Consider the following 17,264-nt stretch of genomic DNA (forward strand, 5'->3'; position numbering starts at 1 on the left):
AGATGTAAAACAGTAGCCAAATCTGAAGAAAATATTCATAATATTCATAATAGCTGGGAAAACATACTATCCCTTATTGTAGACTAACTCACACATAGATACATTTAGGGCCCTAAAAGATGTCATTATAAAGTCATAAATCAAATTAAAGTAGAGGCTTAAATCTAGGGATGTGTATATATGTCTCTCTATACACAAATATTAAAAGGCATTGCACATTTTTATTTTCTAGATTTAGAGATGGGTCTACCATATTTTACTCAATTTGTATCAATAACATTAATGTATTAGATAAATATATTCTACCATATTTATATCTGTTGCTAATCAAGTATTCACATAGCATTTTGGAGTTTATAAACTAAATTAATCTAATCCTCAAAAAAATGTTTATGAAGTATATAGACAGGTATTATGCTATTATCCCTGGGCTACAGACATCAGAACTGAAACTTGAAAACTATTTGCCAAGGTCACAAACAGAAAAACTGGGATTCAGAATCCTGTGTTGCTTACCATAACATACCATAAAAATTTAGATTTTAACTGGATACAGTGGCACATGATTATAAACCCAGAGGCTCAGGAGTCTGAGACAGAAGTTCAAAGCCAGCCTCAGCAATGTAGCATGGCCCTAAGCAACTCGGTGAGACCCTGTCTCTAAATAAAATATAAAAAGGCTGGGGATGTGGAGAAACCAGTGGTGAAGCACCCTTGGGTTCAATCCCTGGTACAAAAAAAAAAAAAAGTCTAGATTTAAACTACACAAATCAAAACACCCATATGAGGAAAGAAGTTTTATAAAACAATGAAAAATACATAAAATTACAAGTTTTCCTAGGCAAATGTGTTCAGAAAAGAGTAACATAGCAGGCCTACCATTTGGGAACTTGAGAGTTCCCACAATTCCTTGACAACAGCTCACTGTTCCTAAACAGGGTGTGCCAATGATGTGGTTTATGGTTAATATCACTTTTCCTTCTGGGAGTCTAGAATTTCAAAACACGTAAGGAAGATGAGGACTACATGAATAACCTCCAATTAAAAACCCTGGACTGTGTCTCTATTAAGCTTCCTAGAAGACAATACTGCACATGTGTTGTCACAACTTGTTGATGAAAGAATTAAGCATGTCCTTATGACTTCAAGTGGAGGGAATTCTAGGAAGACTGTGCCTTTCTCCAGACTTTACTCCATTTCCTTTTCCCTTTGCTGATGCTGCCTTGTACCCAGAATAAATCATATCTGTAAATACAACTACATTCTAAGTCCTGTGATTCCCTCCTAGAGAATCATTGAACCTATTCATAATCTTCCACACCTTTAATATAGAACACTAACCAAAATAAATAAAGCATAATAAGATTAAGGATACATACATGCATGTTAAGAGGATCTACCAGATGAGCAGCAATACTCATTTCATATTCTGAAAGCTTCACATTTTTCACACCAATTTGCTTCATAAGTTTTTCTGCCTAGAAAGAAAAAACAAGCGATCATTGTTGGTTTGGTATTAGTTACTGGTATTTCAAGATAGATAGAAAGACAGATAGTCTAAAAAGCAATAAATAAACAAGAATTTTCAAGGACTATTCTAGGTTTCTTGGTCTTATCCTTCCCTATTGTGAGACACTAAGAATTATAAGAAAAAAATTTCCACTCCACAGAAACCAGGGCAATTTAACCAGCTCTTGGGAAATCAGAAAATAGAATACAAGACTGAAGAAAGGATGTACTTCATAATATGGCCTCCTATGATTTCAAGGAGACCTTAGGGTACAATGTGGTTTCTCTGACCTAATAGGATGAACATACAAGAAAAGGTAAAACCTCAAGATAAAAGTCCAAGTAGCTAAGGATACCAAGAAATGTACAATTGGTGTTTCTTTCCTTAAATTAGCAGAGAATCTAAAATAGATATCCAACTGCCTTCAAATTATCCAGGTATCTACGACAGGTGTCTGTAAATATCTAACTTAAAATGTTTTGAGATACTGTCCCTTTCAGTTAAGAGTCAATTCCTGGGAGCTGGGGTTGTAGTTCAGCAATAGAATGCTTGCCTGGCATGTGTGAGAGGCTCTGGGTTTAATCCTCAACATAAAAATAAATAAAAGTATATTGTCCATCTACAACTAAAATAATAATAATGTCAACTTCTGGATCTAGTTAACCAAAGATAATAAAATGACTCTAAATAATGTGTGTGTGTGTGTGTGTGTGTGTGTGTGTATTCTGGAAGTAGGGCAAAATTAGTTTTAAATCTATGAGTTCTAGCAATGCAACCAATGTTTGAAGGCAAACATTTTCTGAGTGTGCCAAAGACTATGCCAAAAGAGTAAACAGATGAAGTCATTGAATCTTCAGAGTGATCCTATAAAGTAGAATGATTTTTCCCCTATCAAGGAAAAAGAAACTGAAGCTTAGCATGATTAAGTAATTTGCCTTAGATGAAAGGTTAATAAATGGAAGAGGCAAGATCTGAATCCAAGCCATACAACTATGGAGCCCATACTCTAACCACCACACATATTTGCCTTGGTTTCTCTACTTAAAATGCAGAGGGCTGGGGATATGGTTCAGTTGGTGGAGTACTTGCCTCACATGCACAAGATCTTGGGTTTGATCCCCAGCACCACCAAAAAAAAAAAAAAAAGTCTTCATAAATCTATATATACATTGAAATTTCAAATAAGTGAGCATTTTAGAATAAAGGTACTCTAGTATACAATGTTTTAAAATGTTACAATTTTTGTTATGTTTTCCTAAGATGCTTTTGCTGATCTTGCTGTTTGTCAGGGATATCGCTGTTCTATAAAGGAAATTCATATCACAGAGCTTATGTTTACAGTTTAGCTAGGTTATTAGGAGAAATATGTGTTAGTCATATCCTGGTAATACCTCTTCTAAAAAAGTGCTATAAAGGGGGGGGGGGCTAGGGTTATGGCTCAGCGGTACAGCACTTGCCTAGCATGTGCGAGGCCCTGGGTTCGATCCTCAGCACCACGTAAAAATGAATAAAGTAAAGGTATTGTGTCCAACTACAACTAAAAAATAATAAGTCACATCAGATAATCACATAGAATAAATTTTCAATTTTTCACTTCCTATGATATAAGTAACCTTTTCCAGGTTCCTTTATCTCTTGAAAATGCCTTCTCTTTCACTGTCTATAAAGCTTTTATGTGTCAGCTATGGAAGGTATCTTATTTTAGCACTGGTAAAGACATTAATTTACTCTTCTTTTTCATTATGCTGCTACAAATGTAAAGCCATCCTACATGTGTTCTTTTAAGGCAATGCTCTAAAACAGTGGATTTCAACTGGGGAAATGTGGTCCCCTGGAGATATTTGGCAATGTCTAGAAATACTTCTAGCTAGCACACTTGGAGATGGGGAAGAAGGGGCTATCGGCATCTAGACCACTGAAGCAGGGATGCTGTTAGTCATTCTATAATGCACAAGAAAGCCCCCCTCCACCCAGCACTATATATGACTAAAATACACCAAGAGCCAGGCACGATGGCACATGTAGGAAAATTACTTTTTACTGAATACCCATCCTCTTTAAAAAAACTATTTTACACTATTTTTTTTTTTACCCTTTCACATTACTTTATTACCCTTTCTTGCTATTTTTTTCTTCTTCGTGTGAAGTACAATTATTAAAAGCTGTTAAGAAGTGGAATAGGAAACAAAAATGAAGAAGTAGTAATGGGATAGGAAACAGTGAACTACTATTTTTGCCTAGAATGAGGAAGGAGGAATTAAGGAAAAGGAGTAATAGAAAAGGACCTACTATGTGTAACACTCATTTCATTCAGGTTCTAAAAGATTCGTAAGATTAACTGTCCTTTTGGAAGAATAATTTTAAGAAGTTACTTTAACAACTTAAAATGAAAACACAGAGGAACTAATTAAACAGATCAGAAATAAGGACAACCTATGATTCTTTCACTGAGGTCACAGCTGAACTGCTCCATTTTAAGTTTAGGTAGAGGAAATCATTGATAAACTATCTTAAGAAATGCACTTAAAGCAGAACTAACAGAGAATCTGAGTATCTTTACATGTTAAGTATAAGCACTTATTATCACAAACTTATAATAAAGTCTAGAAACATCTTTTTCTAGGAAATGTGGAGACAGGAAACTTCTTTGTTAACATTAGTGTACTTATTGTCGTAATATTAGGGTAATATCTGATATTACCATAGGGTTCTGAAAGCTCCTGGGTAAGATATCTATCTGTACTATAGTGCTCTTCTACTATGCTTATGTATAAAACTCAATGCTAAACTGAATTTTTTTCTCCTCCTCTTGTTTCCTTTTTTACTGCTTTTCTTTCCTTATTCCTCTATCTACTCTCTCACTCAGACTATACTGTACATTCCTTATGGATTTCCTATCTTAATTTCCTATTGACCTTACCTTTTACTGTTCTAAGATTTGGTTCCAGTAAATCATACGCTTTAAAAGTCACATGATTGATGATACAGTGATACAGTTTTACAACTGTTTTCTGGGGTAACAAATGATAGTTCTTCCAATTGTCATTATATGATGGCTATTTTTAAAATTACTTAGCAGCTGAGAGTTTCAGTTTAATGTTCCAATGTACAGTTCTTTATAAAGCATCTGAGGTATTATTTCTCTCAAAATAATGGAAACAAAATTTGTAAGATTATAGTTGTAATGACAGTATGACAAACAGGAAGAAAACTAAGGCCACAGTTACACAGTTATGTACATTATCTTCCTGTATATGACGAATTTTGGGTACTGAATCTTTTCTGTGATTTATTACTAAATAAATCTATCTCAGGAAAAGTATATAGTCTAACTAATGTGACAAACAAAATACTGCATTTATAAATGCCCACAACAGTTCCAGTATGAATCACTCATCCTGTACATTAAAGCTCTTCTTTATTGGTCATGTTGAGGCTTGAATTCAGGCGTTGCACATGTTAGGTAAGCACTAACATATCTACAGCTCTTTTTTGAGAAAGGGTCTCCCTAAATTGTCTCAACTTGCAATCCTCCTGCCTTAACCTCCCCCAAATAGCTGAGATTACATGCAAGTGCCACAATACCTAGTTTAAAGCTTTTAAATAAAATAACAACCCAATCAGGTGCAGTGGCACACACCTGTAATCTCAGTGAATGCTAAGAGCCACAGCCAAGTAATATGATGCATGGCATTTTTGGTTGAAAGGTGAAGCCAGCAAGCCATTGAGATGATATGATTATGTTAAGATCTGCATTCATATGGATATTGGACTCCTGCTGTTCACCTTGGCCTGCTAGGGGACTCCTGGAGAGTTCCCATTGGTTGGGGAAGTGCGGTAGGAGGGAATTCCGGGGGAGGAACTTCCTCTTGGCATCCGGGAGAATGCAGCTCGCGTAGATCGGCAATCCCAGGGCAATCTTCCCAGGAGCGTACCGGGCATTGGCGGCAGTTTCAAAAATAAAGTTTGTTCCTGCTTGAGTGGCTCGTGATTTTGTGCCCAGCCAGACTGCGGCAAGTGAACAAGGCTGAAGCAGGAGGACCCTGAGTTCAAACTTAGCCTGAGCAACTTAGCAAGGCCCTGAGCAACTCAGCAAGGCCTTAATAAAATATAAAAAAAGGCTGGGGATGGGAATTGATGGCAAAGTACCCCTGGGCTCAATCCTTGGTACAAAATAATAATAATAATAATAATAATTAATAATAATAACAATAATAATAATGTCCCAATTAATAATATCCACTGTTTATTACAGAGACATCTATCAAAACTCTCCTATTACATTTAAGTATGATCCAAACAGCAGCATATATCCAGAAAATTCCTGTCCTTCTATATAACATTCTGCGGGAACCATTAAATATCCTGCATTCTCACAAGCTGGAAGCTTTCCTGACTTCAAACTAGAAGTTATTTACAAATATTCCATTTAATCCAACAAAAACTACCTCCAGGTTACTACTCCTGATTTCAGTGCAACTATGCCTTCTTTTACCTTGCACCTGTTGTGGGCATTTATAAATGCAGTATTTTGTTTGTCACATTTATAAATGCCTTTATAATCACATGAGGGTCAAGTATGGTGGCACACGCCTATAATCTCAGTAACTTTAGGAGGCTGAGACCAAAGGACTGCAAATTCAAGGCCAGCCTCAACAACTTACTGAGGTCCTAAACAATTTAGCAAGACCCTGCCTCAAAATAAAAATTAAAAAGGGATGGGGATGTAGCTTAGTGGTCAAGTGGCCCTGGGTTCAATACTCAATACCCACCCCCCCTCCAAAAAAATCTCATGAGGTCTACTAATAATCTGGCAACCTCTAAGAAGTATTTTATACCTAAGCTTTTAGATTCCACATTCTTTCTGATCAAAGTCATATTTTCCTTCTCTCTCGTTCACATCTGATTGTTGCTCTTAAAGTATACTATAATTCCTGGCAATTCTCCAATTGAATTATTCCCCTATCTGGCAATATTTGACTTCCTACATAGGCTGAACTATAAGGTCATTAGTTAGATAATGCCCTCCTCAGAACCCTTTAACACTTCTAATTAGCATTATCCCCAATGCTGATTCAGCACTACCATACTCCCAGACACTAAGCTGCTAAGTAATGCTTGAATAACAAGGACTAGGATTGTAGCTTAAAGGTAGAGGGGCTTCCCTATCATGTGTGAGGCCCTAGCTTCAATTCCTAGTACCACAAAACAAACATCCAATTGAGTTCCCAATTTCTTCAACTATCCCCTAATGTTCTATGGTCAATAATAATTTAATCCCATTAAACTGCTCAAACATTTATTTACCTCAGCAGGTTTTCAACCTCCTCCACTCCCTTTCATGTTACTGAGAAAATTCTTAGCTTAACCTTAAAATGTTCCTCTAACTACTGATCCCAACTCCTCCTGGTTCTTCTGGAACCTTCCTCCATCTACTACACACCTTCTTTAGTAATCTCATCTACTTCCTCCTTGTACCCCTCTCCCAACTCCCTCCCCAGTACTAGGGATTGACTCAGGAACATTCTACCTCTAAGCCATATCCCTAGCTCTCCTTTTTTAAAAAATTTTATTTGGAGACAGGGTCTAAATTACTAATAATTGCCTCAAACTTGGTAATCCTTCTGCCTTAGCCTCCTTAATAATTAGGATTACAGGTGTACACCACTTCACCTGGCTGAAATGCCCATATTAGTTACCTCAAACTATACTTGCCCCCCACTAAATGACCAAACTTATTACACTTTCTTAGGTCATATTTCTCTTGGCCACTCTATATCACATTTACACCAATCCTTTTTTGTGACCTCTTCCTTTAGCTAATGGTGACTTTATACAAAAGTTATTCTCCAGATAGTATGAGAGAATGTGAGGAGGGCTATAAACAAAAAAAATTCTAGAGCTTTCTAAAATTATATTCACCATTCCACCAATTTTCTCAATTTTTTTTCTTTCCAGAACACAGGCATGTCAGTTGATAATCAATGCCCCAGTGAACCATTATTATAGTCTTCAACGTTCTGTATGCTACATGTGGGATTAGGGGAAAATGACAATAATCAGTACCTTAAATATCTTGGTTTTATTCTAGTCACTTTTCTCTGCTGAATGCCATATTTGAGCTGAGGGCAATTCAAAGGAAACAAATAAGTATAAGAAAAATCCTCTTTCCTCCTTGTATTTTCCTGAAAGTAGGACATAAGCTTACAAAAGTATCATTCCTCCCCTTTCTACCAAGGACAGAATTCAATCACAAAGTCCACATTAAACATATCCTGAAGATGTTCACCAGAGAAATTTACGTAACAAACTCTACTAGTTTTGTTGGTTGGTTGTTTAAGCTTTACCACTGAGCAACACCCCCAACCTGTTTTGTTTGTTTTTGAGATGGGGTCTTGCTAAGTTGCTTAGGGCCTCACTAAATTGCTGAGGCTGGCTTTGAATTTGTGATCCTCCTGCCTTAATCTCCTGAGTCTGGGATTATAGGCATGCACCACCACACCCATCAAACTCTACTAGTTTTTTCCTACCCATGGTTTCCCATATAGTTACCCTCCCATTATTTGCTTCATGCAGAGACTCAGGTCCTTTTGTTTGCTCAATTCTCTAAAAACATATTGTTCCTTTGCTAAGATACTATATAAACTAGAGTTTGTTTTGTTTGGTGAGGGATGGGTACTGGGGATTAAACTCAGGGGCATTTGACAACTGAGCCACATCCCCAGACCTATTTTGAATTTTATTTCAGAGATAGGGTCTCACTTAGTTGCTTAGCATCTCCCTGTTGCTAAGGCTGGCTTTGAACTTGTGATCCTCAGCCTCTGGAGATACTGGGATTACAGATGTATGCCGTCCTGCCCAGCTTAAACTAAAATTTTAACCAAATCTTTTGAGTTACTCATCTCTGGATACTCTTATGTTACCTGCTGTCTATGAGACTCTATCTTGGACTGGCTCTGTGCTTTGCATCCTGAGTTCCTTGGAGTCATAAGAATAGACAATGAAAATTCAGTAGGCTCAGTAAATTCCCTCAAGGTGAAAGTCAGTCATCAAGTTCAGCTTACCTTTCTGAATTTTTGCCTGAAGTACTTACCTGAATTCCTTACTTACTTTCCCCCCACCCCCTTGGTACTGGGAATCAAATTCAGTGTGTTTTTTACTGAGCTACATTCTTAGACCTTTTTATTTTTTGTTTTGAGAGAGGCTCTCACTGAACTGCTGAGCCTGGCCTCAAAATTGCCATCTTCCTGACTTAGCCTCCAAATCACTGGAATTATAGGCATGTATCACTGTGCCCAGTCAGAATTCCTTACTTTCTTGACAGCTCATGAATACTTTAAAAGAGGATTAAAAAAAAATTATATATATATATATATATATATAAATTCACTTAGTTTTTCTAAACAGGAAATTCAGTTAAGGTATGTAGCAACTCAGAATGACCTAGTCATTCTCCACTGGCTTCATATCATCTTCCCATTCTCTAAATGATGAGAATGTGTCAAGGATTACTCTTTAGACTACTACTTATCACACTTCCTTTGAAGATCTCAGCACTCTCAGTGGAGTCATCAGCATTGATTATTATGACAATTACATCAAAAGCTCTCAACAAGAATTTGAATGTATAATTCTGGATAGTGGTGGGGAAGATTGGAGAGTGGTCTGGAAAAAGCTCTATAAATGATGCACACATACACAGCAAAAATCTTATGACTTACACCATTTCGACCAAGACTCACTACTTTAATGATTCCAATGCCAATTACTTATGGGCATAAGAAAGTACCCCTAAGACTAACATTTTTGCTGAGATTCAGATCTACAACTTCAATTGGTGTCAACACTTTTCCCTGAATCCCTACCATCAAAACAAACTCAATATGCATATTTCAAAAGTCATCACCTCATAAAACCTGCCCTAACAATTTCCAAACCTCTATAAAAATATTAGCGAGTCTTTGAGGAATCAAGACAAATCTTTGATACCTTTAAACAATGTCCTTTTTCTTTCCTCACATCATCACAGAGTGCTTCCTGCATTCATTCCTTTGAATTTATTTCATTCCCCTATTCTAGGTCTTTGTCAGGATTTTTGTAGTTTATAACTAACACATCTCCCTTTTGGTTTCTTTTGACTTCAATTCCTCCTATAAACCACTTTAAAGTGAATTATCCTAAAAGCAGTGCTTTGCATACTACCCACCTATTCAAATACATTTAATGGTTTATCATTGCCTACACATAGAAATCTTCAACTGCTCAACAGTGTATTTCAATAGTTGGTCAGGGATGTAGTGAAGAACACAGTGCAGAGAAGCTACAGCCCTTAGACACCCAAGACTCAGGATAATCTTTTCATTCTTGATGTTTTAAACACTAGTAAGTTAGTGTGGAACAGGATAACGTTAGAAGCAAAAAGCATGTCTCCTCAGGTGATGATGGACTTTTAAAATACTGTACCATTTTTTAATCAGCCTCAGTCTACCCACCAGAAAATTAAAGATTGAAGAAAAATAGAACCCTAATCTCAAACTTTATATTTAGGACCCGTTAGCATGTAGTCCTTACATATTCCTGAAGGTTCTACCACCTAATTAATTACATAAACCTTCCTTCTCCAACCTGACTAGACCATTTACCATTCCTTTAATAGGTCTTGCTATTTCTACCCCTACTATGAGTGTGTTTGTGTTCTTTCTACTTACTATTGTCCTTGCTTGCGAACCTAGAGGCCAAGCTCTTTCATGAAACCATACTCAATTGGCTCAATCATGGTAACTATTCCTTTCTCCAAAAGCCAGTTTGTCTTCTATACTACTCATTAGACAACTAGCATATGCCACTTACTACTATAATTTATATTGTCACAACAAGTTTTTTCTCCCTACCATAAGCACAATGAGGACAGTTATCTGACACTTCACATACCCAATATTTAGAACAATATTATACATATAATTTTCACCAAAGGCTTAATAATGTGATCTATTTACATAACCCTTAGCATCCACATTTGGGCTGGGTGCACTGGTGCACATGCACCTATAATCCCAGTGGCTCAGGAGGTTGAGGCAGGAGGATCATGAGTTTAAAACCAGCCTCAGCAACCAGTGCTAAGCAACTCAGTGAGACCCTGTCTCTACATAAAATACAAAATAGGGCTGGGGAATATGGCACAGTGGTCAAATGCCCCTGAGTTCTATCTCAGTACCGCCCAAAAGGCTGGAAATGATATATCTTATCAATATCTTAACCTGAGACTCAAACTGACTTTCTCTAGATGGCAAAAAAAAAAAAGCTACACTGAGGTATATAATATAAAATAAGGTGCTTTTTCTTTTCTTTCTCTTTTCTTTTTTATGATGGTACTGAGGTTTGAATCCTGGGGCACTCTACCACTGAGCTTCATCCTACCCCCTTTTTAAAATTTTGAGACGGGGTTTTGCTAAGTTGCCACAGCTGTCCTCAACCTTGCAATCCTCCTATGTCAGCCTCCCAAGTTGCTGGGATTACAGGTGTGCAGAGTACCTGGCCATGGTCAGTTTTTTGTTTTTCAACCTGCACAGCTCAGACTTCCCAGCGTGTTATAAATAGGCTAAAGATATAAATAGACCTTGAGCCAATTATTTTATAATCAAATTTAATAAATAAATTCATAAATATCAAAACTACTTTTCAGATATATATTTACTATCAGTGTTAATGAAACTGTGATTTTTCACTTTTTACTAATTTAAGAGGTATGCCTGTAGATGGTCATCATTATACAAAATTCAAGCATGAAGATGTGAATTTGGTGTCAACATACCTTATATACAAACAGAGATTTGATAAATTGTGGTATAAAGGTGTATTAAGAATTGTAATGCAAAAAATTATGAATTTAATGCACTCCTCTATTGTGATGTATGTAAGAAATAATAAAAAAATTAATTATTTTTTTAAAAAAAGAAAAAAGAATTTCTGAATATTCTGGTACACTGTAAGCCAATGAAGATAAATCATATTACTACTGGAAAAAAAAAAAAGAGATATGTCTATAATGCAGCCCTCTTCCCAACATTTGTCTTCTTCATTTTGAAAGAACAAGAGTTATTCGTCTTTTTTTCCTTAACACCAAGCACAAATGCTTATTGAATGAATCAAGAGTCACAACTCAGCTGGGCATAGTGGCACATGCCTGTTATCTCAGTGACTTTCATTTTCAGTACCATTGCATTTCTTATGAGGTTTATATAACTTATTAATTTAAAATTCTACCCTATTTTTAGTTTTGAAGGAGAATGTTTGTTAGCCATAACAGAAATTATCTTCAAACATTTCAATCATACCTGTTTCTGAGCTTCTACTTTCTGCTTTCTGGTTGGATCAATTGCATCTACCATCCATTTGATAGTAAAGTATGTTACTGCACCAAATATTGTCAAGCGGAAAATTAAACCAACAACTTCATTCCGACTCAAGGGACGAGAAAAGGCTTCAGCATGTACCATCTTGATTGTTAACCTTAAAAACAAGGAGAAATGTCACTAAATAATAACTATATTCATTAACATTGAGAGACTATTAAAATGTTTGAACTAAGCAAGAAGCTAAGTTCTAATCAAATTCAAACACTACCTACCTTAGAAAAATGTGTTTCATTTTTAAGGAGAAGTGGATTTTCAATGTTAAATAAACAAACACATTTAAAGCTTTTCTTACAAATTGAAGTAGATTAAAAAACAAGTTTATTTAGGAGTAGAATAATTTTATTGAAAAACATGGTCTTAAGTGACTTTCAGTTTTTAAATAAATATTCCAGAGAATCTGGAAATCTGGAAAGTAATAACTTTACACTAATCTAACTGAAGAAAGGCTGCCTACCAATGAAATACTTTACTAATATGAGGCTGACAATCTATTTCTTCAATTAGGTATCTATATACCAGATAATTTTTGAGAGTGAAATTCAAACTATGAAATAATTTATTTTTTCTCATACCTACTTTTAAGTTTTTGAAGCCTGGTTAATTTTAAGTATTCCATTTTCTCAATTAATAAGTAATATTAAATTTTTTGATCCCTCTATTGCTCCCAACAACCCAGCTAAATATGAAATAATAGAACTTTCAAAAGATTTAATCAAGAAAACTACCACAAAAATAAAGCAGGGAAAAAGGAAGTAATATGCTTACTTTTACATAAAGTATATATCCCTTAACAGCTACAACAACCGCAGCTGGGTTTACAGTGAGGCATGCACTCCACTGTCAAAGGCAATAAGTATATAAAACAATAAACTTATTAGGGATGATATGACTAATTGCATTTTGGGGAATAGGATCTCATTTTCAAACAATGCCATTCAAAACACACACACACATACACACAGACACACGCAGACACATGCAGACAGGAATATATATTTTGCCTTCAAATGGAAAGGAGTAAATCACAATTGTGCAAACAGCTTAATAGCACCTAAAAATTAGGTACTGCAGAGATTAAAATCCATGGTCCTTCCAGCTCTAAATTATTGTTTTCTAAGTTAAAGATCCTCTTCATCTCCTTCCCTCTGGAACATCTCTCCACAATATTTTTAATTTTTAAAATTCTATTATAGACCTCTTATTCATTCACATATACTCTATCTCTTCCTTATCAAGACTTCAAAGCTTTCCCTTTGCAGGATTCCGAAGCATTCAAACCTATCCTCATCTAGCTCCAAAGAGTCACTTTAAAGCCTTTTATCTCTGACCATTTCTCAAATTTCTCAATAGGAACTCTCAACAAATGAAGACACTGGCATAGAAAATGTCAAATTTCTCCTTCAGTCTTATATTTGCCTGTGCCCTGGAGGGGCCATTTCCCCTCATTCATTTAAGATGACTCAAATTCTATACAAACTTCAAACACTAACCTTATCTGCTCCATAAAGCCTTTCAAATCACATTAACTCTCTATATTATTTATTTAGTTCTACTACACAATTTTAAGAAATGTCTTATTTTAAATCATTATTGGATTTATATCTACTCAACTAGACTTTAAATCCTCATAAACAGGATTTTCATCTTATTGACATCTTTACAACTGTCACACAAAGAGACTATTCAAAAATTATTTGTTCTACTGAAGAAAAATCTTCCATTCAATCAACAAAGTCAGACTTCTGCAGAATTTCCAAAAGTCAAGGTTTCACATTATTATTCAGAACCATACACTTCACAATAATTACATTACTTAATTTAAAAATAACTGATGGGCATGGTGGTGCATGCCTGTAGTACCAGTGGCTGAAGCAGGAAGACTGCAATGCACTAAGCAACTCAGCAAGACCCAGTCTCTAAATAAAATACAAAAGTGGGAGGGAGCTGGGTATTGGCTTGGTGGTTAAGCATACCTGGTTTCAATCCCCAGTACCAAAATACAATAATTTAAACATAACAAATAAGTGAAGTCCTTCATTTTGGATGAAGAAATTTTGGCCCAAGGATATTAAACAATTTAATTCATTCAATGGCCATTTATTAAACATCTACAAAGCTTACTATATAGTGGATGTACAATAATGCCTAACTACTTAATAAACTAACTATATTAATTATAATGAATTACTTTTTTAAATGGAGCTATAAAAAAACCACGTAACTGAAATCTTTCCTCGGGTAACAAATCAAAGTGTGATTTTTCCATCAGGATGGATTTTTTTAAATTGGGTTACAAAACACTTCTCACACAAAGTGAAAAATTGACTTCTTCAGTCTTTATTCCATCAGAATAAAATTGAAAATGAAGTAGGAATGTGTGGTGGCATAATCTGAGGTACAATTCATGGATGAAAATAATCCAGCAGGCAAAGTAGGAGTTTTATTAACAATTTGTGAAAAGTGGTGACATTCCAATAAAACATTTTCATTGGTCTATAAAGTTTGAGTTGGTAGTGATAAACTGCCATCTACTGGATGTTCAGTGAACTACATGAACAAATTAAGGTTGTTTCCAAAGCACATTCCAAAGTCATCAAGATAGTTACAGTTTTTAATCCTATTTTAAAATGCAGAGACAAGAAACCAGTTTATATAGTTTCCTATTCTAAAATTATTAACATAATAGTACAGCAGTGTACTAATGGCAATTCTAAAACTGTATATTGTATACCTTTTTAAATGACTTCAGAATCCTGAAATGAAACTGAAAGCTCTTGCTTTGTAGACTGTAACTGCAAATACTTTACATTTTATCTGTAGATGAGATGTGCACTTACAGCACATTCTTACAGCACTGATATACTTCCAAGGTAAGGCTATTACAGAAACAATACCATTTCAGAAGAATACAAATAAAAGCTGCCAATGCACACAACAGGATGGAAGCATTTCTATCTTGCATAAACATTAGGTTCAACAAAACGAATACACAAAGATGTACATTTACTCAGTTCTATGTATCGCAAAACTCCGGCAATTCAGTTATCTGTTAGGCAACCATGAATTCCAAATGGTTTATTTTGATTTCTCGATTTCAGGATGGAAAACTTTTAAGATCATACTACCTCATCTATGAGCAATTTACTGACAGATTAAGAGACGAGAGTATAGCATTCATGCTGTATTTTTTCTCTAGGTCACTGCAGCTTTTTACAAGGGGTTTCTCAAACTCAAAAAGTCCCAGGTTTCACAGACTTCAAGGCCCTACGATGAAGGCCTTCCTGCCTTCACAGAGAGGACAAGTTAATATCATCATTCTCTGTGAAAGCCTGCCCAGCCCTCAAAATTGGGTTACACAACACCTCTACTTTTGCACAAAATAATGGAAGCACCAGTGCAACAACCAGACCCGGCTCATTCCGGCTGCCTTGGCCCATGAACCCTAGTTCTGAAGTCGTCCGGGACGACCCTAAGCCTCCAGTGTCCAGGCTGTCTATAGAGATTCCCTTGGGAATGGTATAAGTCTTTAGGCTGCGCCCACAGAGACCCAGGGCCCAGGCCGGGCCCGAAGCCAAGGCGAGGCCCGGGACGCCCTTGGAGGTTAATCCGCTCCATAGCAAGGGCTACGGAGCGCTGGAGGGCGGCACTGAGGTGGGACTTGGAAGAGGGCGAGGTGACCTTTCCGGTGGGTTTTCCCAGAGTGGAGCCAGTCCCTAAGAGAGCTCGGAGAGATCCTGTATGAGTCTCACCAGGCCCCGCGGGAACCCGCTACTCACCCGGAGGAAGAAACAGCAGCAGCAGGAACCCTCAGCCGGCCTTGCACGGGAAGGAAATGCCGCCTGGGAGAAAGCGCTTCCGGCGGAGCCGCGGCCCGCCCCCTACACTGAGCGTGCGCGAGCCGCGGCGCAGGCCCCGAACGAGCGCAGTTGGGTCCTAGAAATGGCTTGCCGCTGCACGCGAGTGGGTTCGCGTACCTCGTGCTTTCTCTGGTACTAGCTGAGCTGAGTCTTTCCGCGAAGCCAGAGTGTCTGCAAGCAGCTTTCCGGGGATCAGAGTTTAGCTGCTGTGTCTCAGATTGAATTGGAGAAGGCGCTTATCACCATAAAGTCCTTGCCCTGTTGGCCTGCTGGGAGCAACACTAACAAATAAGGGAGGCTTCTTGAGAACGCAAAGAACAAAAATCTTTTTCCTGACGCCAGCAGATTTTGACTGTTTCCCATCACCCCATGCAGTTCCTTGCGCTGCTGCTCTGTCTAGCCAAAGCTCGACACGCATGGCCACCCCTCACCATCTGTCTTAGTTTTTAGAGTGAGCTCACCCTGCTCTCCCATTTTTGTACTGACAAACACCTGGGGGTGGCGCCTGAAAAGCCTTTGACGAAATGACTGAGCAGCCCACGCAGGCAGGACTGGCAGTTGGGACGGAATAGGGTATTTGGTAATATGTTATATATTTTTATTTCTCTCACGTATTTTTACTTCTCCCCCCCACCACTCCTTTCCTTTCCCTTTCCCTTTTCCTTTTTTCCCTTATCCTCTAGAATGAGCGACGTGACACTAGAGGTCCTAAGGAGACAAACTGAAAGCCATCTGACTACACAGACTGCCTGGGGGCGAGATGGGGCGAGATAACATTAGCCCTGTCCCCAGATAAAAGAGGCATCACTTCCTTTAGATAGAGGCGGTGAAACTATAAAGTCATGAGACAATTCCCTTCCATTTTTTCCTCGGGAAGGCAGTTTGTATCTGCTGTAGGGATCGTCTTGGATAGCTAAAGAATTCTGCAGCCTGATTATTGAATTAGCAAATGTTACAATCTTGTAATATTGTAGTATATAGTTCATTGACTAGAATGGAATTTAATACTATAAGCGGTTAATGTTTTACATCCAGACCTTTTTTGTTTTTAAGGCTTCCTATATATGTGTCTATATTCTTAATTTAAAAAAAAAAAGTAATGTGGGGGCTGGGGATGTGGCTCAAGCGGTAGCGCGCTCGCCTGGCATGCGTGCAGCCCGGGTTCGATCCTCAGCACCACATAAAAAGATGCTGTGTCTGCCAAAAACTAAAATAAATATTAAAAATTCTCTCTCTCTAAAAAAAAATGTAATGTGAAGCTAGGTTTGGGAATACTAGATGAATTATTTAGAGATGAAGATAGGTCTTTAAGAACAGGATATTATGAAGCCAGGAAAATGTTCACAAAAAAAAGCAGAGGACATCAGTGCTTAGCAGGCTTGGAAGAGACTCTCCGCTGGTTCTCTGGGATGATCCCAAACTTAGTCGTTGCTTGGGAGGTTCACAGGGATATGATTTGACAAGGCCCAAAAGAAGGTGTTA

The 17,264-nt window shown here is 37.2% G+C and overlaps 1 protein-coding gene across 2 annotated transcripts in view; it reads right to left on the minus strand.

Annotated features, from left to right (window-relative positions):
- The window catches only part of Atad1 (ATPase family AAA domain containing 1), a 76,851-nt gene that overhangs the window by 31,129 nt on the left and 28,458 nt on the right, over positions 1 to 17,264 (minus strand). Inside the window, exons 1-3 of one of the 2 annotated variants that reach the window (XM_076834276.1) lie at positions 15,702 to 15,757; positions 11,845 to 12,019; positions 1,380 to 1,478 (exon numbers count right to left, since the gene is read on the minus strand). In XM_076834276.1, the coding sequence (XP_076690391.1) occupies positions 1,380 to 1,478; positions 11,845 to 12,006 (261 nt within the window). In that variant the 5' untranslated portion in view covers positions 12,007 to 12,019; positions 15,702 to 15,757. Of the gene's footprint in view, positions 1 to 1,379; positions 1,479 to 11,844; positions 12,020 to 15,701; positions 15,758 to 17,264 lie in introns of those variants that run through there. The other variant, XM_076834277.2, reaches the window with a different exon arrangement.

The sequence above is a fragment of the Callospermophilus lateralis genome, chromosome 15, assembly GCF_048772815.1.
Source record: "Callospermophilus lateralis isolate mCalLat2 chromosome 15, mCalLat2.hap1, whole genome shotgun sequence".
NCBI lineage: Eukaryota > Metazoa > Chordata > Mammalia > Rodentia > Sciuridae > Callospermophilus > Callospermophilus lateralis.